The 25,835-nt window shown below is 37.7% G+C and overlaps 1 protein-coding gene and 1 long non-coding RNA gene across 2 annotated transcripts in view; one reads left to right on the top strand and one right to left on the bottom strand.

Moving 5' to 3' along the window:
- The window catches only part of Ptr (patched domain-containing protein), a 76,358-nt gene extending 57,176 nt beyond the window's left edge, over positions 1 to 19,182 (top strand). The window contains exon 5 of the mRNA XM_089866987.1: positions 16,633 to 19,182. Within this exon, the coding sequence (XP_089723113.1) occupies positions 16,633 to 18,758 (2,126 nt within the window). The 3' untranslated portion in view covers positions 18,759 to 19,182. The remainder of the gene's footprint in view (positions 1 to 16,632) is intronic.
- Positions 19,183 to 19,335: 153 nt separating this feature from the next.
- Positions 19,336 to 23,903, bottom strand: LOC149703728 (uncharacterized). Its single transcript, XR_016381933.1, has 3 exons — positions 20,302 to 23,903; positions 19,439 to 20,209; positions 19,336 to 19,364 (listed from the first exon to the last, which is right to left on the bottom strand). It is a non-coding gene; the product is annotated as an uncharacterized LOC149703728 (long non-coding RNA).
- Positions 23,904 to 25,835: the final 1,932 nt, after the last annotated feature.

Here is a 25,835-nt window from a genome sequence, read left to right as displayed (position 1 = left end):
TGGTTCTATCCCTTTAAATTTGTTATTGTTTGTTTTTTTTTGAGAAAACCATTTGGTAAAAGTAAACTGTGTGCTATTTTTCCTCGCTAGTATATTTCTAAAATTTCTGGTAGAGATGGGCCGATACCGATACCATATCGGTATCGGTACCGATATTTGGCTTTAACCGATATATCGGTATCGGTTAAAAATGAACCGATATTTCTACCCGATATTTTTGAAGAAAATAAATACTTATGTTGAGAGTAGATGGCGCCATAAGACCTAAACTCTGAGACAGCACAGTTTTTCATCTATTTTTGGATAACGTAACTAGTGTCTAAAATGGGTTTTTCGTATGATAAGACAGTTTTATAGTTTCAAGTACCGAAATTGGATCGAGAATCATCTATAGAGATGGGCCGATACCGATACCATATCGGTATCGGTTTGATATCGGTTTAATCGAAGGATCGGGTAAAATATCGGTATCGGTACGTATCGGTTTCCCAAGTATCGGATCATATCGGTATCGGTTTAAACTGGTATCGGCCATCTCTAATTTCTGGTAATAATCTCAGATTAATAATCTGGCTTAGTAATGATTAAGGCAGCCGCGTGAATAGTTTCAAGTCGTCTTCCTCAATGTATGATGATGAAGCGCTAAAACCTTATTAGACGAGGCTTGTTCTAATCTATGGGTAAATTACAGTCAGGGTTTTCTGCTTGATAAACACCCATACCTGTCCACCATCACTTGGGCTCAGCTCAGCTCACGTTACTTTATAGAAATTGACAACGAGCTCACCTCAAGCTCAAAATTGAAACAATGTTTCCTTAGAGCTCAATGCGAGCTCAAGCTCAGTTAGTTTTTATAAATGAGCTCACCTCGGGCTCGGGTTCATTCGCATAATTTTGATGGGCTAAGCTCGAGCTCAAGCTCTCTCTAATATCTTTCGCGGGCTCAGCTCGGGCTCAAAATCGATAGAATTTAAGGCTCACCTCGAGCTCGGGCTCATTCAATTTAGTAAGCTCAAGCTCGAGCTTGGTCTCATATTTCTGGAGAATATTTCTTCCAAACAGTGTAGATGTTGAAATAAATAATTTTGCAGCTATTTTTACGCGATAAATGCAAAACTACAATACATATTTACTAACCAAATGACTTGCACTACATTTGCATTAAAAAAATTCAAAACTTCATCTACCAATTAGTTACGCTAGTTTCTGTTGGCACTGAATACGGCGCTGAGCCAAGCTGAGCGCAGTCTCAAAACATTGAGCGCCCTTTCAAAATAGGCGGTCTCATAGTTTTCAGTTGGCCTCGCTCGAGCTCAGGAAAGCCAAAACATTTGTAAGAGAGCTCAGCGCAAGCTCTCGTTGATTTTACAGTTGAACCTGGGCTCAGCTCAAGGCTCACTTTGTTTGTGACGTATTGTGAGCCAGGGCTCAAGCTCAGAAAACTTTTTCATAAACTTTCGGGCTCGGCTCGGGCTCGTGACTTTATCAATTATTTCGAAGAGCCTCGCTCAATTCGCGCTCGGGCTCGCTAAATTGAGGTGAGCGCGGACAGCTATGTAAACACCCAGGCTCTAATTGTTCAGTTAGCAATTTTGTTTTAAATTGTAGTTGTATTGTTCGTAAATGATTTCAATGGTTAGAAACAAAAAGTTACATTTCGGCCTTCCCCAAAACGGTTTCTAGTGTAAGCGCGGCTTAATTTTTCTGGTAAAAACACCTTCAAGGATTTAAAGGGACTGTAAAAAGTCATCGACGGGTGGGTAAAAATATTAGAAATACGCCATAAGCACCACGTGACGGCAAGATACAAAGACTCCACATGGAGAGGGATTCGACACCTAGTCCTTGTTTTCCGAGAAAATTATAGCGCCAATTCCCCAAAGTTGTAGTTTTCCAAATAAAAGGAAGCTTCTTTGAACCACGCTTTTCCTCAGACACGTGCCTTTGACGTATTTTAAATAATTTTCACACACTTGGCCACGCCTCTTGACAGAGCCTTTAATTCTACAGTTACGACAAGGGATTTCTTAGCGTTTAAGCAAGGTAGATATTGAACCTGAGCCACCAAAGTTGAAATAATTTTAAAGGGAGGGTGAAGTAGAAAATCAAGTGATTTTTATCGATTCTTCTACTAATTATAAGACCATGCAGTCTGCATAGTGAAACATTCAGGAAATACTTAAAATTAGGTTCAGATTTTAAGGATAATTTTAAATAAGGACCTCCGACCAATCGCGTAACGCCCTGCCTTTTTAATAACAAAATTCTAGTGGCAGGTATAGATTTTAGTGCCTGAAGACTCGAAGGATGTAAGACGGTATAATCAGAATTACAGTATTCCAAACGTTTAGAGCTTCAGTTGTAATAAAATTTTAGTGTTTGACCGTTGACTAAATTTCCTTTACGGCCTAGGTTTTATTTATTTGTTTTTTTATTTTTTAATGAGGGGGTTTAGTTCAGGTTTAGCGCTGTTTTAATAGATGCATTTATAGAGAGAGCGTGGTTACCAAAGAACATTTTCTCAAGCGCAGTTTTGAGAAGAGCGGGTCTGAACCGCAGTTTTATTTGTGGTAGTCAGTACTAGTCACATCGAGATGACGGATTAGGTTAGATTTGTCTGATGATAATGAAATTGGGATATTCCGGTTGAATTATGAATATAAAATTTATACTTTTAATTACGAATATATGTGGTTATCATACTTACAGTATTATGGAACTTATAATCGGAATATTAAATGGAAATATATTATTCAAAATAAGTTGAAGATATTTACTAGAACCAGTACGTATGGTGTTCTGAAATCACTTCATTCCTCGTTAGGAACTTAGCACCCTTCTTGAAAAATTTAGGTTCTAGTAAGTTGATTGACTCAAAATGCATTTGCACGGTGCGTGAAAGTGGTGCCATCATTATTGTATGGGGTAATTCGTCTATGAGTGCGACTGCCAATTTGTTTTCGTTTTTAAAGGTTGTGCTTAATGCAAGTCTATATAGTAATGATTAGGAGAATTTGAACCGTGACTTTTATTTGGGATGTTCGTTATAAAAATAGGCTTTTTGATAACCGTGGTTTTTAGAACTGTATGCGCTTTAAGTATTGCGCTTATGTTAAATGCGTTTTTTTGAACTGCGCTTAAGGGGGTTAATCCGTTTTTGTTGTACAAAGGATAACAACAGTAAGCACTTTAATTTGATTTTCATTATTTTGCATGGTGCTCAATCAAGCACGATTAACGGAATAACGGGCATTGCTTTTCAGTCATATTTTCACCGTTAGTGTAGAATAGTGTATATGTTTCAAAAATCCGCAATCCTGAGCTTAGAGGGAACCTACACTGACTTATAATCCTTATAATCATGGAGCATGCGCTCTTGAGACAATCGATTGTTTTAATTTTCGCGTTTACACTGAATATTGCAAGGTCAAATTATTTCTTGCGTTGAAATTAAGGGCAGGTATGGGAAATATCCAGGACTATTGATACCCCTACGCAGTAGGTACTTTAGAATAATATATGTTTTATAATATGACACAGTGACACCACTTTATCTTCTCATTGTGTCAAATACGAATGTAACGTAACGCCTAATTTCATTAAAGGTATACAAACACGAAAATTGAAAGCAGTTTAAAATAAAATTACCTTGGGTCCCTTAAAATCGATACGATAGTATTTTTTGTTAGATTGAAAAATTAGTTAAGCAAAGTCCCAAGTATTGAACATCCAACGACTATAGATTTGAAATTTAGTGGGAGGGCGGAGTTTTTTTTGTATCAGTTTAGTTCGACAGACGACAGATACAGTAGCAACTTAAGCCTTTTCGCGACAAACAACCTGGTTGTCCCCGGGAAATTGCCGTATCAATTTGATACATGGTGGCGAATTGCTGTTTTGTTATTTACTAGGGAATTAAACAAACAAACTGTATCCGTGTATATGATGCTAAAATCAAATTGGGTGGAGCCGAGGGCGAGCTAATGGCTTTTTCTAAATATTATTTTAAAGTTAAAACCTCTATAGGAGTAACAAATAGTGGATATGCAAAATGTTCATTTCTAAATACATAAAACAAACTACTCAGAAACAGATAATAATAATTAATTTCAGGGATATATTTAATTTTAGAAGTAGGAATGGAGAACAGAGTAATCGGGGCACGCGTCATAGTCCCGAACCCCCTTTCCGGGACGGAAGGGTATGAAATAAGAGGAGGGTCATAGCGACAGAGGTAAAAAGGAATTACATATTTTTCGCCGTCCACGTCAGCAACGTCATCAAATGTAGTTTAAGTGAGCCAATAAGATAATTTAAACTTTTCGTTACGTGTTCGAGAGAGGGGCTTTGTACTGGGCTATGAGTCGGACTGAAGTAAATATTAACGGTTCTCCATTCCTACTTCTAAAATTAAATCTATCCCTGGTAATTTTGTGTAAGAAACTAAGAATAACTCTTTAACGGAATGAACCAAACAATATTTTTTTTCTCGAAAGAACCAAAAAACATTCATTAAAATTAAAAATCTAGTTTCAAAGAATGATTTTTCCTAGGTGTGGCTATGTAACCAGACCTAGCTTTGCGATGATGTTTTGTGTATGTGTGTGCATGTTCGTGGCCCAGGGACGAGGGTACACGATATAAACAAGCGTGGATAGAAATAAATTAAGGCAAGATCCACTATCACTTTGGACCTCGTAACGCGAAAGAAATTGCGAAAAAAGTACATTAGCACTATAATAGGAGTTTACAGTAGTTCTCCTTACTTCGGATAGACGTACAACAAGTTTGTCGGGACCCTTTTTAAGAAAAGCTCCTCTTCCGGGTCTTGGAAGTACTGGGAAAGAAACCACATCGGCATCGTCAAAGAATGCGCCCGGTTATATTTCCTCAACCCTCAATTTTTGGTTTAATTTGATGGACAGTTGTATCGAAGACGATTTATTGGAAAGTGTTTCAAATCGAAATATTTTCTCTAGAGCGGAGGATAGGGAATGCGGGCACAGAAGCTAGAATGATATATTTCTTTTCAGGCGGAAATGGCACAATTTATAAAGGCTGGGTTGCTGTTTCTTTACTATAGTTGTCGTTGAAAACTTTTCCTAACCCTTCAATGTATATATAGTTGTAATAGGGTTTTAGCTACGAATGTGAAAGACATTGGCTTTTACGATTATCATCTCATAAATGTTTGTGGTTTGTGTGTGGGGGTAGGATTAACGAAAATGCCTTTTTAGCTAGATGTGGTAAGAACTTAATGTACTCCAACCGTTGGGTCATCTCGAATTTGTGAGTTAGAAACATGAATACTGAACTACAGTAGCACATACGAAACTAACACGCTCTCCTCACCCCAACCACACCTAGCTAATACGAAAATGTTTCTTACGTGACTTGTCAGTTTTTGAAAAATAATCACACGTTTTCACAAAGAAAGTCAATATTTTCCAACAGAAATAAGAGGAATTATTTTTCAGTAAGATGTAAATTTGAGTCGCATTTCTTAATTTTATTCTAGATTGTCATTTTATAAAAGTCGGCGGTAAGTTTAATAGAAAAGAAATTAACTTTGATGATGAATCTATAATTGAATAATTTATTAACGCCAGATATAACGTTCCATTTTAACATCAATTAATTTTTAGTTTTTTAAGTACCGATGACTAGACTAAATCTTATAAAGATGGGCTCGAAGTGCAAATTGAAACTTATTCAACCTACGAAGCAAATATTGGCGAAATATTGAAACACTAAGAAACAGAAAATCTGTGTAAGCTCATTTAGGGGCAAAGCAAAGCCTACATGGTTAAAGCAAAAGTATATAGATATAAAAACAGAAAGTATACTTCGTTGAAACTTGCTCCCACCGTTTAATATGAGAAGCCCTTCTTTATCCCAGAATAGTGTCGACCCCCCCCTTTTCCGACCGTGGCACAGGAACAAACCGTGAGTAGGCTCATAATGTAGCAGATGCTAGCTCTAGTACCAAAAATTAACGTTTGGATCGCCAGCAGCATGCACTACTTTCTATAAACCTATGACGTAAAGTAGCTCTTCCCTGATTGGTAGTTCCTGTAGGCGGTTGAGAGGAGTGCAGTTTGCTTCTCAGTTTATATGTCGTCTACAGCCAAAGGCAGGGAATTGTTAATAAAGTATACTTTTTGTTTTACAAAACGTTAACAGTATTAGTAAATTAGTAACAGAATATCCACTTCTATAATAATTCTCAAAGTTCCCAATGGTGGGCCCGTTTTCAAACGGAGAATGTATAGCTTAAATTCAAGAATGATTCAGCACGGAGTGTAATTAGAGAGTCGTAAAATTGAAAAGCAATGATAATTAAGAATGGTGTGGGAATTAAAGCTTCTGGTTTAATTATACATCTATCCTCTAACAGGCTAACTCAATATAGTGATATTATATCGTTGGAAGAAATTGAAAATATTAACTATGAAATTTATGATAATCTGAACCACTGTATTTTTTGCTCATTTGTGTAGTAAATGCCTATTCTATAGATAAAATGAGTGTGAGATCGTCTTCAACCAATTCAATTCCTCCAAACAGTTATTAATTATTATGTGTACGAGATTTACAGGCGTTAGTATAGAAATTAAAGAAAAAGTCGTAAAAACCTTTATTAATGAAACCATGAGGTAATAAGATATGTTTCATAAGTATGACACTGCCTATATTTCGTAATGCTAGAAACTTACTGAGAGCTAGTTTGAAAACTCGGGACTGGCGGGGGGATTGCAGTCCATCTTCTTCTTATTGAGCCTGTACTAAGCCATTGACAGCGCCTCACCAGGCGTCGCTTCACGAAAATCTATGACTTTTCAGCTACGTCACTTCATGACAAGCTATTATTAATCCGTAACAAACTTATGGAACATATCTTATGAACATATGATGAACCGAATGAACCAATGCATTTGTCGTCGGAATTACAAAACATGTGCACAAAATCTTATGTTTAACGAGCTGCCTTGAAGCTTCAAATAGTGACGTTTGACGAATTAGCGATCCCATATCAATTAGAGTTGTTGCATTAAAATTCTTTAACTTCTATATTAGCGTCTGTAAATCACTTGCGTAACACAGACGCCTTAGGAGATTTCACCGGTGAACGTTTCCACGCAGTATTTAATAGGAGTTTCATAAATATAAATGAGAGTAATTACACACTCTGATGAACGGGAAGCAGAATTGCGTTCACGAAGAACCTTAACGCGTTATAGGTCTTTGGTTTTTGATTTGAATGACATGGCTTTTAATTGAAATGAAGGGGTTAAACTAGCCTTTTTTTTAATTTAACTGGTCCATGAACGATAAATTATTTAAAATCGAAAACCAATATATTTCTCAGTGTTTTCTAATTCAATCAAATAAAACCGTTTAATTTAGTACATTTTAATTTATGTTTGGTGCGCTTTGAGTTAAAACAGGGATAGATTTAATTTTAGAAGTAGGAATGGAGAACAGAGTAACGTGGGCGCGCGTCAAAGTCCCGGAACCCCCCTTCCCCGGGAAGGGGAGGGGGTATGAAAGGAGAGGCAGGTCATAGCGACAGAGGTAAAAAAGAAACTACGTATTTTTCGCCGTCCCCAACAGCAACGTCATCAAAACGTAGTTTAAGTGAGCCAATAAGATAATTTAAACTTTTCGTTACGTGTTGGAGGGAGGGGCTCTATACTGGGCTATGAGTTGGACTGAAGTAAATACTAACCGTTCTCCATTCCTTCTTCTAAAATTAAATCTATCCCTGGTTAAAGTTATTGTAGAAGAAGACGCGGTAAACCTTTAAATAAATTTGGAAATTAGAAAATAATTTCGTAATTGTGGAAAAATTGGTTTTGCTAGCTTTCGGGATTACAAACGTTGGAAAGTATGAAATAATGCTTTTCGGTAAAGACCTAGGCTTATATAAATTTAATAAAGAGAAAAGTGTTCGTAGCACTAGGTCCTTATGGCTGCGTGTAGCGGAAATTTGTGGGCGATTAATTGAGGTTTTATTAGTTTTGTACAGCTAGTACAATAATCAAAATCTTTAATTTAATATTATATCAAAACATTACATTAGTTGATTTTAATTTACATTATTACAATAAGTAATTTTATTTACATTTTTAAATGAAACATTATTTTATCCGTTAATTTATTATTACGTCACTTAATTATAATTTATATTATTAAATCAATTATTGTTATAAACGTAGTTTCATTAAATAAATTCATAACTCAGTGCGTTTCACAAACCAGTGTGTATATTATGCCGTGTTCATTATAAGATAAATTCATCAGATATATTCCATAAGTTTGTCACTGGTTACTGAGAGCTTTTCCTGAAGTGGCGTAGGTGAAACGTAATAGATTCTCTTAAACCGACGCGTGGTGAGGCGCTGTCAAGTCTTAGAACAGACTAAATAGGAAGATCTACACCAAATGTAGTCAATTCCCGCGCGTCGTTCTCGAACTAGCTCTTAGTAAGTCTCTACCATAATTACGAAGTATATGTAGTGTCAAACTCATGGAAGATAATTAAAATAATGGTTACAATTAAATGGGGATTTTACCCGTGAAAGCGACGTTCCTTTGTGCTTGTTAATTAAACAGTACTAGATTTGGCAGGGTTTTACTTATTGAACTGGAATGAAAATTTACCTGGTGCTTATAGACTCTTTTCTAAAATAGTGTTGCGGTATCGTTTGCCTGATATAGGGTTAAAACGGAACTTTATATGATAGATAATGCATCGAAGTTACCAGTCCACCAAAGTCCTTTTGTTAGAAGTCATATCAAACGTCTTTGGATCCACTTACCGGATGTTCCGTCTTAAGAAAACAAGCTGGTTAAACATCAGCCTCTATTTTACTTTACCCCTTACTTAACGGGTCCATTAGAGTTACATAGCACATTTCTTAAAAGGATAGTAGTGTATTAATATATCATTATATTTTGCGTAGAAACGATTTGTCCCGAATAGACAAAAATGTCTTTCATCTTTCATCTTCTGTCCCTGTTTTTTTTTAATACTAACATAACATTGTACCTTAAAAGAAGGTATTTTTCTAAATATAAAAGGGTGAATGTAAAAAAATCTCTTAGCATTTAATTAGTCTTAAAACGTGGACTATTGCGCCGCCATTGGCTTAGTGGCGTCTGCTAAATCGAACTACTTACCCCTACGGGACTAACGGGGATTATTTGAATTCTAACAGGCTAATCATTTTGTAATAAGAGATTATTTATTTTTTTTTTATTTTCCTTTCATATTTAGAAAAAGGGCGTTCTTTTGAGGTATAATGTTATGTTACCTGCACTTTTCCTTATCTAACAATCAGATGAAGTCAGGGTTATCTTTATATATTGATATTATATTGCAATCTAAAGCAACGTGACAGTGAAAGTTGTAAAAAAATTTTATCATTTATATATGCCATCCTATCAATATTTACTTAAATAATCTTACAGTATGCTTCATTGTAATCACTACAAAATTCACCCTTTCTGATTTCTGGAGGAAGGCATGGGTAGTCAAGTGTCTTTTTCGAGGAAAATGTTTTTACGAGATAAATTAGCGTAGGAATTATAAAGGGGCGTGTGTTTTACCGACAGGCTTTACGGGTTAAGAGTTAAGAGTTAAGAGTGTGGGAAACGATGAAAAATTAACCATATTTGTAATATCAGGAGTTTATAGACTTGACCTTGGAAGATACAATTGGCCAAAAACTTCCTCTCTCATCTTAGGATAGTCTACTGAAATATGTTTTGAAAACCGTACTAATGACACATTTTCGTAGGTTTTCTCGAGTTAAATTACGGTTGGTTAAGTTTCCGTTTAGAAATGACTTTTAGCAAAAGTTTTATGGGAAATATAAAGATTTATTGGAAATTTCGAATGCAAATCTTCGTTGACTCAGACTCAGCTTCAGTGTATAGGATGTTGCAATTAAGAATCTATCAAACCGTAAAGATAGCATTGAGAATTTGTCGAGATATTTTATTTTACGGAAGATAAATAACTAGTAATTTTATTGTGAAATGTTTTTACTGTATTTGCAAATTAACATATTATATGAGCATTTACCTTGACTAAAATCTACAAAATGCGATTATGAGAAAGATGATGAAATGGAAAAAGAAACTCTTTTGCTTGTTAACGATGCACCTTGTAACGTAATCGGATGTCATATTAAAGCAAATGTCGGCTCTTGAGGCACCCCTAACATTCTGGCTGATCTTATACATACAAATTTTACCTTGCCAAAGAACGGAGCTAAAACTAGCCTTCAATTCAATACAAAAATGTTTATCTTTTCCTTTTCATTACATATACAGTTGACCACTGGGCTAAGTCACATTCTTGGAGGGCCAGTCAATTCCACACTCAATTATGGGCGCTTCTAGTGTTATTTATTTATACTGAACAACAACCAAGACCTGCTTTAACTATAACCAGAAGGGAATAAGAGAGAAGGGACACACTTTATATCTCCATAATGCTTTACACTCGTAACAACAGTCTTACTAACCTCAAATCAACTACCCTTCACTGATTGGCTATCTAACTTCTGCCTTAGCTGTGACGTCACATAAGAAGGTGACGTCTCGGTTGACGAATAAAAAGTAGTTTTGTTTACAACTTTACATTGAAGGAGATAAAAATGGCCTTTCATATTGATAAACGAAATCAAGCTGCGCAATTAATTTAGATACACGGGTATTGAAAACATACCAAAATCAGATAATTTGAAGGTAATAAATAGATGAAAACTAATTATTCTGAATTAATATTAAACAAGTTGGGAAAACCAAAATAATACCTCTCCGAGTCGGGGAAAAGACTAGTATACGACTCAATAAAGAAATACTAGAGTAACATTTTTTCCCTTTGTTTTGTCTAACGAGGCTTAAGTCAATGAATAGTTTTCTCTACATTGTCAAAATATATAATCATCCGCTAATCCTAGGTTTCAAATCATTACTTTCAAAGAATATATAAGTTCTATGTTAAATTTTATTCTCTGATGCATATCACTAACCTGATAACGATTAGCCCTTTCACTGATCTAATTGCTACCATGATGCTTTCTTCTATTATAATATCTAAATATAATTATCTAAACGTGTATTTAACTTTCGGCTCACTCTGAACCGTTAATGTCCCTTCATTACAGACACGATAATCAAAACCCAAAGTTTACTCCACCTCAGGTCTCAATTATTTACTCTTTGGTTCACTAAGCCTATTGCGGATCAAACTTGATTTACCCGATAGAATCCAGACCTTAGATTTCTTCGTGAAATAACTAAACCAAGGATTATTCTATATACAGATGTAGTATAGCTTAAGTAATATATAAACAGAAATTTCAAATAATAATATTAAAAAACATCTTTGGAATATCAAAATGAAACAGAGCTTTAAAGCTACAAAAGTACTAAATGCATCGTAATTACGAAAAAGATTTCCACATATTCACTTTATATTATGGAAAAAGTGAATATTAAGGTTCTGTAGGATTTCTTAACACATCAAAACAAAGCGAACTGCTAACTCGGCGCACTAGTGTGACAACGGACAGACACACACAGACAAAAAAATGGACTGCTTTTTAACTCTTTCCGTATTAATTTTGAATTGAGAAAAGAGATTATCTTAAATATTAAAATAAATATAATTAATATTTAATATTTTCTTCGTTAGTTGTTCGCCTTATTGAGCGTTACATCGTTTTAAAAAAGAATAATTAAACAACCTTGAGAGACTTGACTAATATTGACCTTTGAATTGAAGGATATGACTGTTGTTTCGCCTTACCCAAATAGGTAGTATATAAAGGATTCGAATCGCAGCTGTAGATAAGAACATCGCAACTGCGTGAACCTTGGAGGAAGACCCCTCCATTGGAAGGCTAGACGTTTGTCTTAACCCTAGCCGATCGCCGCGTATGTCTTAACCTTAAGGATGATGGTGGTGTTAGAAGCCACGTGTACAGACTGGTGTCCATGTGGGATGGACAAAAACAAAGACCAGAAGATGGTGGTGTTAGAAGCCAGGTGTACAGACTGGTGTCCATGTGGGATGGACAAAAACAAAGACCAGAAGATGGTGGTGTTAGAAGCCAGGTGTACAGACTGGTGTCCATGTGGAATGGACATAGACGAGAAGGTGGTGGTGATTAGAAGCCAGTAAGTACAGACTGGTGTCCATGTGGAATGGGCGAAAGACTAGAAGATGGTAGTGTTTAGAAGCCAGTAAGTTCAGACTGTTGTCCATGTGGGGTGGACAAATGAACAGAGTTGTTAGACAGGCAATGGAGTAATAGCCTGTAAGTGGAATACAATTTCCGGGACTGTAAATGCGGTCTCGAAATTGAATACACGTTTGCTCCGATTTGTAAACTGCGAACGCGGTCACGTGGGTGTAACAACGGACAGACAGACAGACGGACAGACAGACAGACAGACAGACAGACACGTCGAAACTAGAACCTCTCCGTGACATACGTCACTCGGAGAGGTAAAAATACAAATTAGTTTCAATAAAATACATACTTGAGGTTATAATTACACAAGAACGAAACATCGACAGCCCTAAGCCTTTGGAGAATGAAAATCTAGCAGACAAATGGGCCGATACCGCGGAGAACTTAAAGAACTATTTTTGCAGTAAATTGGTTAAAAGCTGTGTACTTGCGCAAAGTTTTCGCGGTTTTAATAATAATAATAATAATAATAATCTAGGCTTTATCTATGAAGGGATTTCCACACTAAGCCTGTGGCTTATTTACAGGTGGGTCCCTTTACATTGCATAGAGGGGTGGTGGCTAGCCCCTATGCCACAGCTAACCTACAGCGCCCTATACTAACTATTACCGTTAACCTCTGCAAGTTTTGATGGAAAGGAGAAACCGGGTTAGACCGCGGAGGAAAACTCCTTTTAACAAGCGGGGAGAGAACTTGCAAACTCTACGCAGAAGGATTTGTTCCCAGATTTTCACCCGGTGCCACAGTCCGGGATCGAACCCGGGATCCTCTTGCTGCGAGGCGAAAGCGCTAACCGCTACGCCACCCCACTATCCTTGAGGTTGGTCGGACTCTCGTTACCAAAGCAGGCTCTAATGTCTCCCTTCTCTCTTATTCCCTTCTGCTATAACTAATAGCCCAAATGAATCTCCAGCATAAAAATTCACCAATTAGTTTGTGTTTGCATGCTCCCGAAAAATTAACTTTATCCGTTGGGAAATAAGCCCCCCCCCCCGGTGGTAAAAATTATAAGTACAATTAAGGAATAGCGACGTTGTTTAAAAATTATCTCAAATCTAAACTAGATTTTTCAAGGATTTTTTTCGCATTTTAAGTTTGTAGATGACGAAAATTATGTCACTAACACTTTAAACACCTCAGAAAAAAAGCAATGAAGACGACGTTTTTGTTCGTTGATGTCGATGTTATTCGATCAAAACGCATGATCTTGAACAGTTTTAGGATAAGCTTTCATTTAATCGTAATGAGACACTTTTATTTAACCGTTGTTTATCCTTACAGCTCCAAATTTATTGAGAATGTAAAAGATTAGTAGTTTTCACTTCCAATTTAATCTGCGACAGCGAAGTCACGGAGACCACTACATTGGGAAGGGAGTTCCAGATAGGCATGATCCTTCTAAAGAAAGAGTGCTTTAAAGGGTCTTTGCAAGAAGCCGGGAGGAAAGTTGGCGACCGTGACCGCGGGTGTTATGGGTATGTGGAGAAGTAAAATAGCTTTGGTCAGAGGTGTGAAGTACTCAAAAGAGACTGACATGGTCCATATAGTAATTTATTAGGATTATTAAAAAGATAATGAAGTCTTTAAAAGAATTTCAAAACATAATTTCCTAAAATCTATCTCAAAAAGTCCAGTGTCTTAGTAGGGATGTCAGACCGAGGTGCTACGACATATAAAAGTTTTAAGATTCAATCAAGACCATATATGAGAATTTTAATAATTACAATCTCTATCTTTTGGACATTTTGAAAGTTTACAATGTTCCGATTTCACGAAAGTCGTATTTCTATAGCTTTTTAAACCAAAAATGTAAGTTAGTATTTTCAGTGTGACTAGCGTCAATTTCTACTCACTTTTACATGTTAACTTAATCATTCAATTGTAATTTGTAGCTTCAAAAAAGGTATTACTCTTGAATTTAAACTGTTTAACAAGCTTTTTAAGTTTCTGTACAGTTGGTTTTCATTGACAGATTTAAAGGTTAAACGGGGTCGTTGTTCTAGAGGCTGTTCCACTTTAGGCAAATTCGCCTTAATGAACGGTGAAGAACTCTTCATACGTCCAATTTTTATGCCTTTTAATATTAGTCCTACATCGCGTCCGGCGTTTCTTTACGAAAACGCACGCGAAAGTACTTTGAACCCTTTTAGTGTTTTGAGTCTTAACAAATTTTCTTTTTCTTTTTCGGAAATCTTTAATATACACCACGATTACGGATTAGAAGGCTTCCCTATAGTAAACCTATTAATAATGGATTATTTCCTGGAACGTTATTTGTAGGGCAAACTGAGTAGCCCTTATATGAGCGGACCTCGTAATAAAGGTTCTCATAATAGCAGTTATCCAAAACCCAGTTTAACTGTTACACCAATTCCCCATGCAGCGGTTCTCGTAATCGCTGTATACTTTTACAGCGGTTCCCTAAAGAATAATACAAACGGGATGTGAAAAAAGATAGTTTATGGTGGTGTATTTGAACCTCATTAAGTATTAGGTCAGGTACGTTAGGTTTATATATTTGAACTGCAATAGTATTAGATCAGGTAAGGTAAGGTAATTTGAACCTCAATAGTATTAGGGCAGGTAAGGTTAGGCTTGGTCATTGTAGCTCCAAAATTAGGTCAGGTAAGGTTAGGTTAGGTAAGGTTATTTGAACCTCAATAGTTATTAGGTAAGGTTTGGTTCGGTTATATTATGGGAATAGTAAAAATTATGTGAGGCGAGGTAAGGTTAGGGTATGACGATCTATTCTTACTTAATATTTAAGGCGTTAAGAACTGTTCAAAACTCTAGTTAAGCACTGCTATTTCTAAAACAGCAGTTTTGAAATATGCCGCTGTTTATCTGGAACTGCGGTTGCTATTTCGGGCACAGCTATTCAGGGAACTGGTCTTACAAGGAACAGCCGGGCAAATTAAATTGTACACTAAACTGTGTAGAGGACCCCAGTGTTGAACTGATAAAACTCTCACTTCATAATATACTGGTTTTTTGAATTTAGAAGCCAAAAAGCCCGTCATGGAAACAATGTACTAAATATTGATGAATCTGCTGAAACATACGAACGTAATTGCTCAAAAGTGGGTTTTTACATTTTGGGCCGCCTCCATGATGGCCGTCGACTAAAACAAAACTGGCTTAGTGAGTTCCCACTACTTAGGAGTAAGGTCTTTGCCTAATGTTAGCTGTTTGTTATTTAGGTTTGGGTGAGTAGTTCACGATCAGTCAGTCGGGACTTTTAAGTTCCATTCATTAGTTATTATTTAAGTAGTACCAAATGTGGATGAGAGGGAAAGTATGACAATGGCCATAGATCCTGTGTTAAAAAACGCGGACATCTAAGTTTCGCCAATAACTATTTAGTTTACTAGTGACTGATGGACTTGCAAACTCGCGACTGAAAGTAGTTCAGACATTTATGCTCCTTGGTTTAACCATAACCCACTCGATCACGCGAATCACGATGCAAGCTGCTCGCGCTATAGCAAAATTACCGAGATTTATTTTAAACGTATCTAATATGTCCTACACACCACCAACCACATGTAGCTAATACAAGATTGATGACTTACGTGACTTGTTAATATCTATGACAAGCCCCTCAGTTTGGTCGCAGAAGACTAAAAACTACTTATTTTATAGAATAATAATATGTATTTCTACAAACCCGTGAATATAAAATTATTTACAAATATCTCTAACCATGAATATATTACTATATAACTATAAACTCAAGGCTTTCAAACCGCTTCAACATTGTCAAGTGTCAAATGTGAAAGTGTTGTTTTGAAAAAACAGCATTTTGAACATAAGACTTAAAAATATAAATATTACAATTATTACAACATAAAATTCACAATATTTATATTCAATATAAATAAATAGTTTCCAGTTAGGATACTTTTAATTATTAAATCAGTTGAGTACAGTTGATTCTCAACAGTATAAAATGCGTATTTAGAATTTAATAGGGATAGTTGCTTCTTCTAGTCACTATAAATATGTTGATTTAAACGAAATCAACCAATTTTGAAACAAAACTATGCTTATTGCAAACGGAAACAAAATTACCTTTTAAACTTCTATAATTAGAATAAAAAATTTATGAAACGTGTAAAAGTGTGGGTGATTCAAAAACTACTTGAATCGAATAAACGTTGGTGGCACCACATTTTCCTCATATAATTTTTTTTTATTTATTTATAATTTTCAAAGTAAAAATCTAGGTCAACCAAAATTCCTTCTTTATAAAAAGATTTTTTTATTCTTGTTAGTTTTTGATATTATATTTCCCAGACTTTCCTCTTAGCACATACTATACCCGACAAAATCTTTACATTTTTTTCTGTTTATTTTTAGTGAACCGTAACTGCCTCTACCGTGCGTTGTGTACCGGCGGATTAAACCCGGATGATCCGGACAATCTGATGGACAATGAAGAACCTTACATGATGTCTTTTTTTAAGGACACTGTCGGTGGTATTCTTGGAGTATGGCCTATTAAAGTTCTAATCATCATGATATTTTTGGGGTACCTGGCCATTGGAATTTGGGGGTGTACCCTGTTAAAAGAGGGTCTCGAAAGAAGACGTCTATCCAGGAGTGATTCTTATTCCATCAAGTTTTACGATATGGAAGACAATTATTTTAGACGTTACCCTTACCGGATACAAGTTGTCATCAACGACACCCTAAACTTCGCTGACCCTCTGGTACAGAAACGGATCGAATCATTACTGGAATTATTAGAAGGCACTGAATATATAGCTGATGCGTCGTTAACCGAGTGTTGGTACCGAGAGTACCAACGTTTCTTGGCGGATGAACGCACCGGTGCTATATTATCCGGTTTCAACATGACGCTTGAAGATGATTTTGTCCGTGGATTGAAGGACGTGTTTTTGAAATTTCCCGCAGCTTCCTTCTTTAAAAAGGATATCGTGTTTAATAAGGAGAAGACTAAGATCATAGCCACACGCTTTGTCGTACAAGCGATGAACGTTACCAACGCCAATCAAGAAAAAGAGATGGTTTTGAAACTGAGGGATATAGTAGACCAGTTTCCCTTCCCGGTATCCCTTTTCCACGTGTATTTTATATTCTTTGACCAGTTTATCTTAGTTCGTGAGACTTCGATCCAAGCCATCAGTGTGGCGGCAGCGGTTATGATGATCATATCCTTGATTTTCATCCCAAGTGCGAGTTGCGCCGTTTGGGTGGCATTTTCTATAGTCTCCATCGAAATCGGTGTTATAGGCTACATGACCCTCTGGAACGTCAATTTGGATTCGATTTCTATGATTAACTTGATAATGTGTATCGGTTTTTCGGTTGATTTTTCTGCCCACATCTCCTACGCGTACATTACTTCGGAAGAGACAGACCCCGAAGCGAGGCTTCGATCAGCTCTTCATTCATTGGGTATGCCCATTTTCCAAGGTAGCATGTCGACTATCTTGGGTATTATCGCGTTAGCTTTCGCCCCCTCGTATATTTTTCTGACTTTCTTCAAGACCGTTTTCTTGGTGATATTGTTTGGTGCGTTGCACGGCATTCTCTTGCTCCCCGTCCTTCTGTCTATGTCAGACAGTTGCTTCGGTAACCGGAAACGAAAGAAGAAGCTGACAGTCAACCCTGCACAAGGAGATCGCGGACCATCGCGGACTCCCCAACCGTTTTTCATTTCAAAAGACGGCAATACGATCGTTACGACTAACGGTCAGCCTCCCGTTTTCATCCCGCGTCCCTTGTACTCCAACGGTAAGGGTCCGTCTCGTGCCGCATCAGAGTTGGACCTGAGTGCTCGTAGTCGCCGCCCCAGTCGAGCCAAAGAAAGCGGCGGTGGTGAAAGAGTGGTACACACGGCTTCGGCCGGAGCCCGTACCACATGGGGCGCCGGCGCCTCTAATACAAGAGGCGGAAAGAGACCCACGAGCGTCATTCGGGAAACCAACGACAAGGATCCCGGTTTAGGCACTAGTGGTGAAGAGAGCAGCTCGGGAAGCTGGAAGTTCGACTACAACGGTCGAGACAACGATAGACTAAGTCCTCGTCGGGGTGGACCTTCATCCGTGGCAGGACCGAGTAGGCGTTCGACTTCCAAAATGGAAGACCACGTCAATCCGGCCTTCCTGCCTGATGACGACCTAGATAGCCACGTTCCTCCGTCGCGTAGATCCAGCAATGGGTCGTCCTCGGCAAAGGGAAGGCTAGCAGCCTACCACGATGTCACGGCCTCCACAATATTGGGAGGCAGTAGCAACCAATCCGAGAGGTGGGATCGTAGTAAACCGTCCACGTCCTCGCGCGGTTCGCCTCCCGGAGGGGTCAATTCTCTCGGTCGACGACGAGAATCACTAGATTGGGACCATTCCCCCCTAGCGTCTTCGAGGAATGGGACCGATAGTCCCTTGACTTCTCATCTCTCGCGGATAAATAGCGGGCACGATTATTTGCGCGAATTTAATTTGCACGCGCCCCTTTGATCTAAATAAAAAATACCACGTGACCTTTAACCTCTAATCCCCTCCTTCCCACACCGTCGTACCCTTTCTACCGTCGCCATATTAATTTTGATTTGTTATTGTTAGTTACTTTTGAATTTTTTGTTGGTCGAGTAAACAGTAAAACGTTTACTCACAAGGAGTGTGCCAACCACGTGTTCTCCATACCCTCGTCCCACTTTACCCACAATAGTCCACCAAACCAATCCGTTCATTAAATGACGGATTATTTTCTCTATTAGTATTTTTTGTTTTAATTTAAGAAAGTTCAGTGACTAGGTTGATAGTGTATTTCTTTTAAATTTAATAATTATATTGTAAAACCTAAAAATGTTTCTCTCCAACCAATCGGAAGCCGCTGTCGAACGTACGCTACCGGTTGAAAATTATTTGAGTTAAAATCTCAAAAACATGAACGTGCCTTTTGAAAATACAACCAAATTGTTCAGTGAACAATAATAATATTACAACCATTTTTATACATACCTATGAAATCGAAATAACGCAGAAAAACTTATGAACTACAGTGAGTCAGAATAAATTATACTCCCACTCGTAACTTGTTTAAAATATTCAGTTTATAATCAACTACAAATATATCAAAAGACATTCATTAGCTCCTAAATTCCATTTAATAGATTACCAATAATAGTAAATATTACTTGTATGTTATAAAACAGTGAAATATGAATATTGGTCTCTTGAAAATGGAATTACTGGGGAAAAGTTTTCAATAAACATCTCTCTTTTATAATTTTTAAGATTTAAACAATTATGGGGGTTTTAAAAAAATTTAAGTGATAAATTAGAGATTTCTTGAACATCCGCAAAATTAATCGAGTCCCAAGTATCAACATTCAGCTAGTGATATGTAATTAAAATATTCTTCAATGCTTCTAATTTAGCAATAATAGCAATAATTATTTAAAGAGTCATCCAAAATGAAATAAGAAAACGCTCAACTTGTATTTTGTTTTACGTTAAAGAAAAAAGAAACCTTTTATGGACTCAATAAATATATTTTTGTCAATTTTTTTAAAATCATGAATTAAGCACTTATAGACAGTGCACTTGGCGAAACCCTCGACATGCGGGATAGAAAAATATGGTCACACTGAATTGGTCTCTGCATTTCTTCCTTAGAGGATCGGAGTTTTTGGTCTCACCGATTAGGACCTCCGAACAGTTTGGTATCGTCATTATGTGGTTCAAATTTTAATAAGAGAAAGAAAACAAGCTGTGCTATTGCAGTTCAGTTTCAAAATTTTATCTTCTAATCTATAGTTTTTCTTCTAAAAGATCTAAATCCGAATTTGAACCAAAATAAAGGATGCTGCTTTTAACATTGTCGGAGCCAACTTATCGAAAATATTTTGAAAAGAGTAGCTAATTTTTGCAGGAGTGAGGAGTCAGGTCAGGTTGCCGTCCTATGCCTAAAACCAAGAATATGTAAAAGGTATGTTATTCATGAAATTTAAAAAAGTTATCTCAGGGCAGGCTAGGTACAGCCGTGTACACCACTTACACTGAGTGACCGGCCCCACGACCGGCGGTCACGGAGTAGTCGGCACGAAACGGGTTAACGCGTCGGTAAGTGTGGTATTTCCTCAAAATTGGTCGCCCAGATTCATGGCTTACAGAAATGCGCGCACTTGTTATAAGAGCAGAGAAGGCGTTTATGGACGACGAGAATGTTCTTAAAGACGCGCTTATATTTCCAGAAATAGCTACTTCTTTATGAACTGGATTATTTCTAAAAAAGAATCACCTATGGCCTAGGTAAGAATTCTGATAATATGAGAATCACTTTAAAATTGCGAATCTACGGATAAAATATGAAAGAGGAATGCGAAACTATTATAACACACTTTATTTCAGGGTGCTAGCTTGCATAGTGTTCGACATATCCTAAAATATATGTGCAAACTGCAACGCTCAAAAACGTTTTTAACAGACTGCGTACACGTAAAGTAATTCGACCTGAAGGAGGTGAGGGCCCTAGGTTTGAGCAGCTTATTTGAAAGGCCCTGGTACGTGAATTAGAGTGGCGGGTTAAAAAGGTGGAAAGTCCAAATGTCATGGACCAGACAGAGATTATTTATCCTATGACGGTTGGAGATGGGCTCGATACTTAAAGCATAGCGTGGCTCCAGTGGATCCCCTACAAGGGGACTTTCCTCCTTGGCTTGGCAAAGGCTAGTGGGCGGGATTTATACATTCACGTATAAATCCCACCCATAAATGCCTCTAGCTTCGCCAAGCCAAAACTGAAGTTCGTAAGGAAAGTCAACTTGTAGGGAGCCGCGCTATGCTTTAAAAGGGATAATCTCTTTGGTTGCATTGGACAATCTGACGCTAATACCGTACATCTTCAACTGCCACCAAGAATAGAGAAAGAGGGAAAGGTTAATAATATATAAAAATAATATAATAATAATCTAGCTTTATTTCGTGTCCATAACACCCAAATCAATGGGTCACGATTTCAATGCATAGAGGGGTGGTGGCTAGCCCCTATGCCACAGCTAACCGACAGCGCCCTATACTAACTATTACAATTAACCTCGGCAAGTTTAGATGGAAAGGAGAAACCGGGTAAGACCGCGGAGGAAAACTCCTTCAACAAGTGGGGAGAGAACTTGCAACCCTTAAAATCTTACAGGACATTGTCCACTTGAGTGCGCAAAAATAGTGTCGTATTTTTATAGTCAGGCTATCAAAACTTCGGAGAGTTTATTGGTCAAAATGTCCAGAGTCCTGTGCATATTTCCGGCCCTGGACCGTGTTATAGCTGTACAGACTGAGAAATATGGATTTTATTATACTGGCCATAAGTATGTAATTTTTAAACTGACCCAGCTAAATGTTAAAGTGGACATTTGTCCAAAGCCACCGCCTTATTATATTTCTCAGTCTGGTTGAAGGCAATAGCTCCTCAAACTTGACTCTGGCCTTCGCCAACATTATTAATACAGGCCTGAGTACGCTATCTCAGGATAAGGGGTCAAGGCGCATTTCGGCACCACACATAGACGTCGCCTTTGAAAACCTCTAATCTCTAAATCACCCACGAAATTTTAAACCCAGCAAAACTTTCAGATTGAGCGATTAGCTTAGATAATTGAAATCACGAATTACTAGAATCTTAGCTCTTATAGGGTAGCGTTTGTACTTCTAAATTTAAAATTACGTTTTTCACGTAAAAAGTTTACAACGTGAAATATTTTATCACATTTTAAAACTAGGAATAAAATAATTTCACATTCAAAAATATAAATAAAATAGCGTAACATTTTAAAAATATAAATCAAATAAGTCACATTTAAAATATTGAGTCAGGGATAGATTTAATTTTAGAAGTAGGAAAGGGAGAACGGTTTGTATTTACTTATGTCCGACTCGTAGCCCAGTATAGAGCCCCTCCCTCCAACACGTAACGAAAAGTTTAAATTATCTTACTGGCTCACTTAAACTACTTTCTGATGACGTTGCTGACAGGTACGGCTAAAAATAGGTAATTCCTTTTTACATCTGTCGCTATGACCCGCCTCTTCTTTCATACCCCTCCGTCCCGAGGAAGTGGGTCCCCGGTCCGGGACCTAGATGCGTCCAGATTACTCTGTTCTCCATTCCTACTTAATCTATCCCTAATTGAATAAAATAGTATTACATTTTAAAAATGGGACTAAAAAAGTTTTAATGTGGCACTATATTATTCCTGGTTTTAACATGTTATAAAACCATCAGAATCAGTTCAGTTTTAAATAAGTTCTGTTGTAACATTCCAATTTTTAAAATGTGATAAAAAACTTACTACTAGAAAAATAAAACGAATAAAAATGATTTTTCATTCATAAATTCCTTACTTTATATTTTAAATTCCATAACATTCCTATAATTCTTGATTTTCTATTTTCTAAGCTCATCCCTCAGCCCCTTAAAGAGGGATTGACACGCCAAGTTCTGCTGGGTTTCAAAATATCGCGGGAAATCTAGTTTCTAAAACGCGCCCCTTGCGGACACATTCGGGAAATAAAAAGGTACTGAAAAAATTCTCGGAAAAGCAGTGTACTCAGGCCTGTATTATGTTGGTGTAACTTGGTGAAGCCCCTAGCCCCCTACCCTTCGGGGGTGGGGATTGTTAAGTGTTGCCGCGTAGCGCCATTCTATTTGTATGACAACTAGCTTCTGTTTTTAAGACAGAGGGAGCATTCTTTATGTTTCCGTAGTCCGTACGGTATGGGGCAGGGTGGGAAATAAGGATTTTTTTAAACTGGACATTGGGCTAGCGACCCCTCTGGCCTGGAATAAATAAACTGGTCCATGACCACTGACCAGGGCGCGTCGTCTGCTAAATTGAAGAAGTGGATAATTAAAATGTCTGGACTCTGGAAACCCTTGAATTTTCTTAGTGGTCCTGTGGACCACTGACCCCCCTCCGATTTAATTTTTAAACAGGTCCAGGCAATTTTTAAACTGGTCATTTGCCCTGTGCCACCGCCTAATTTCCCACGCTGGTATGGGGGTTTCGAGCCCATCAACCAAAAATCAAGAAAACAGCGATTTCCTTGAGATTTTCGTTACTGAACGTACCCATGGTCCCCATGGTAAGCATGGTACACTCGTACAGGGCCGGAAAGAAGAAAAAAAATACATGACGTGTGTCCATTGACCCCTCCTTTGACTTAAAAATATGTAGGACAGTGTCCACTGGAGTATCCAAAAAAAGTGTCGAAACTTAATAGTCAAGCTATGAAAACTTCGGAAAAAGTTATTGGTTAAAATGTCTAGTGAGTAGTGACTCCCTTAGATTTTCAAAAAATTATTAGACATTTTCAAATTTTATTGGACAATGTCCAGTGTCCTGTGCTTATTTCCGGCCCTGCACTTGAAGACTCAATCATTGCCGCAGCCGCAGCAGGGATAAGGGAGGAGTGATGGATTGGTAGGCGATTGCCAAGTGCTGCCGCGTAGCGCCATTTTATATGTACGAGAACTAGCTTCTATTTTTAAGATAGAGGGAGCGTCCTCTACAATTTCGTCTGGTACGACCCTACCTAACCGCTGAGGATGCTGGGAGGACTACGGTGCCGTAGGTGGGGTACAGAGGCAACGCTATAGGTATCGGGGTTTCCACTCCATTCCTCTCTCCTTCAAGCCCGCAGGTCGTTCTTCCTGCTTTCATCCAAGGTCTATAGAGTTGCCGCTTCGCTACAATATTATCTTATGGCGGTTTAATTGTTCCTAGCTCTACTTTCTTAAAAGCAATGAATTCATTTGAAACCATTTTTCGTAATTTCCTTCCAAACAAAGTCCTCTCCAACGAAATAAATATTGTTAAAAACATATCCAATTCAATTCACCAAGAACATGAAACTTATCCTTTGGATTTAATCCATTCATTTGTCAAATTAAGAATTTTCATTAGAATGAAATATCACAATTCAATCAAGCCCAGCAAGACAGATTGTGGGAGAAAATTAGGTAAAAAATTTAAGAAAATTGTAAACTAAAGTTCCTATAATTGTTATAATTGGCTGGAGTTTTCAAATTAAGATCTCAAAACTCATCAATAGAAATAAAATTCATTTCATTGGAATTATACTTGGTTTAAATTTTTTTGGTCTAATGCATTGATTACTTATCACCGTTATTAAGTAATTGTAATCATTTTCCTCTTGAATTTAAAGAAAATCATAATAGGTACTGAACTATGAAGTTTGATAGAAGCATAAAGTTTCGGTTTCTGCCTTACTATTTATTAAAATGTGCACAATTATCTATGCCAAACCCTTTCTAATTATTTAATTTAAAAAATATATAAAAATTATGCCCTATAATTAGCGTTTTAAAAATAAATTTCATGGCAATTCTCATATAGTCTACCGTACAGAATCAAAACCGCGCGCGCTTGAGGTCTAAGGCTGACGTCACGTAAGGGGGGGTTGGAACAGACTCTAGAAATCGAAAATTTATCTCAGGCGAGCGAGCACCCGTTGGCTTTCATCATCTATGGCCAGGGGTGGAAATAAGCACAAGACACAGGACATTGTCCAATAAAATAAAGAAATTTTTTAAAAACTAAGGGGGTCACTGGACGGTTGACCAGTGAAGTTTTGATAGCTTGACTATGAAGACGCTACACAATTTTTGCGCAATCCAGTGGACAATGCACAATAAATTTTCCAGTGAAAAGGACACATGTTCTATAAGCCATTTTTCCGGCCCTGTCATGGCAATGATGGCACTGGCAGCCAGGGCCGGAAATAGTCATGGCCGGAAAAATTTGTTATGGGACATATGTCCAGTGACCCCCCATTTTAGTGGAAAATTTATAGGACATTGTCCACTAGAGTGTGCAAATAGTGTCGCATCTTCATAGTCAAGCTATCAAAACTTAGGAAAATTTATTGGTCAAAATGTCCATCCAGTGACATGCAATGTCCAATAAAATTTTAAAATGTCCCATATCTTTTTTAAAAACTTAGGGGGTCACTGGACATTTTGACCAATAAATTTACCCAAGTTTTGATAGCTTGACTATGATGATGCGACACTATTTTTGCACACTCCAGTGGACATTCCTATACATTTTCCAATCAAACGGGGGGGGGGTCACCGTCGCCTGTAAGCTTGAAGGAGAGAGTAATGGAGTGGAAACCCCCATACCTTAAGCGTTGCCTTTGTACCCCCACCTACGGCACCCTAGTCCTCCCATCATCCCCAGCGGTTAGGTAGGGTCGTGCCGGACGAAATTGTAAAGGACGCTCCCTCTATCTCAAAAATAGAAGCTAGTTCTCATTCAAATAAAATGGCGCTACGCGGCAGCACTTAGCAATCGCCCACGGAAGGGTAGGGGCGTGCGCGAGGTACACTGGGAGAGATATGGTGCCGCAGGTCGCCCATCATCATTTCCAATCCATCTGACTCCCTTATCCCTGCTGTAAGGCCGTCCGATTTCGTGGGCGCCCTATGCTAATGGAAAAGTAGCGAAATCCCGCTAGTGCGTCAATTCTCGGGTAGGGGGCGCTCGCATCCGGGACAAACGTCTAAATACAT

This window comes from Phalangium opilio, unplaced genomic scaffold (genome assembly GCF_054372755.1).
Source record: "Phalangium opilio isolate 3A_F unplaced genomic scaffold, DU_Popi_V2 ptg000017l_1, whole genome shotgun sequence".
Classification (NCBI taxonomy): domain Eukaryota; kingdom Metazoa; phylum Arthropoda; class Arachnida; order Opiliones; family Phalangiidae; genus Phalangium; species Phalangium opilio.
The sequence above is the reverse complement of the archived record's forward strand: the minus strand, read 5'-3'. Positions and strand labels throughout refer to the sequence as shown.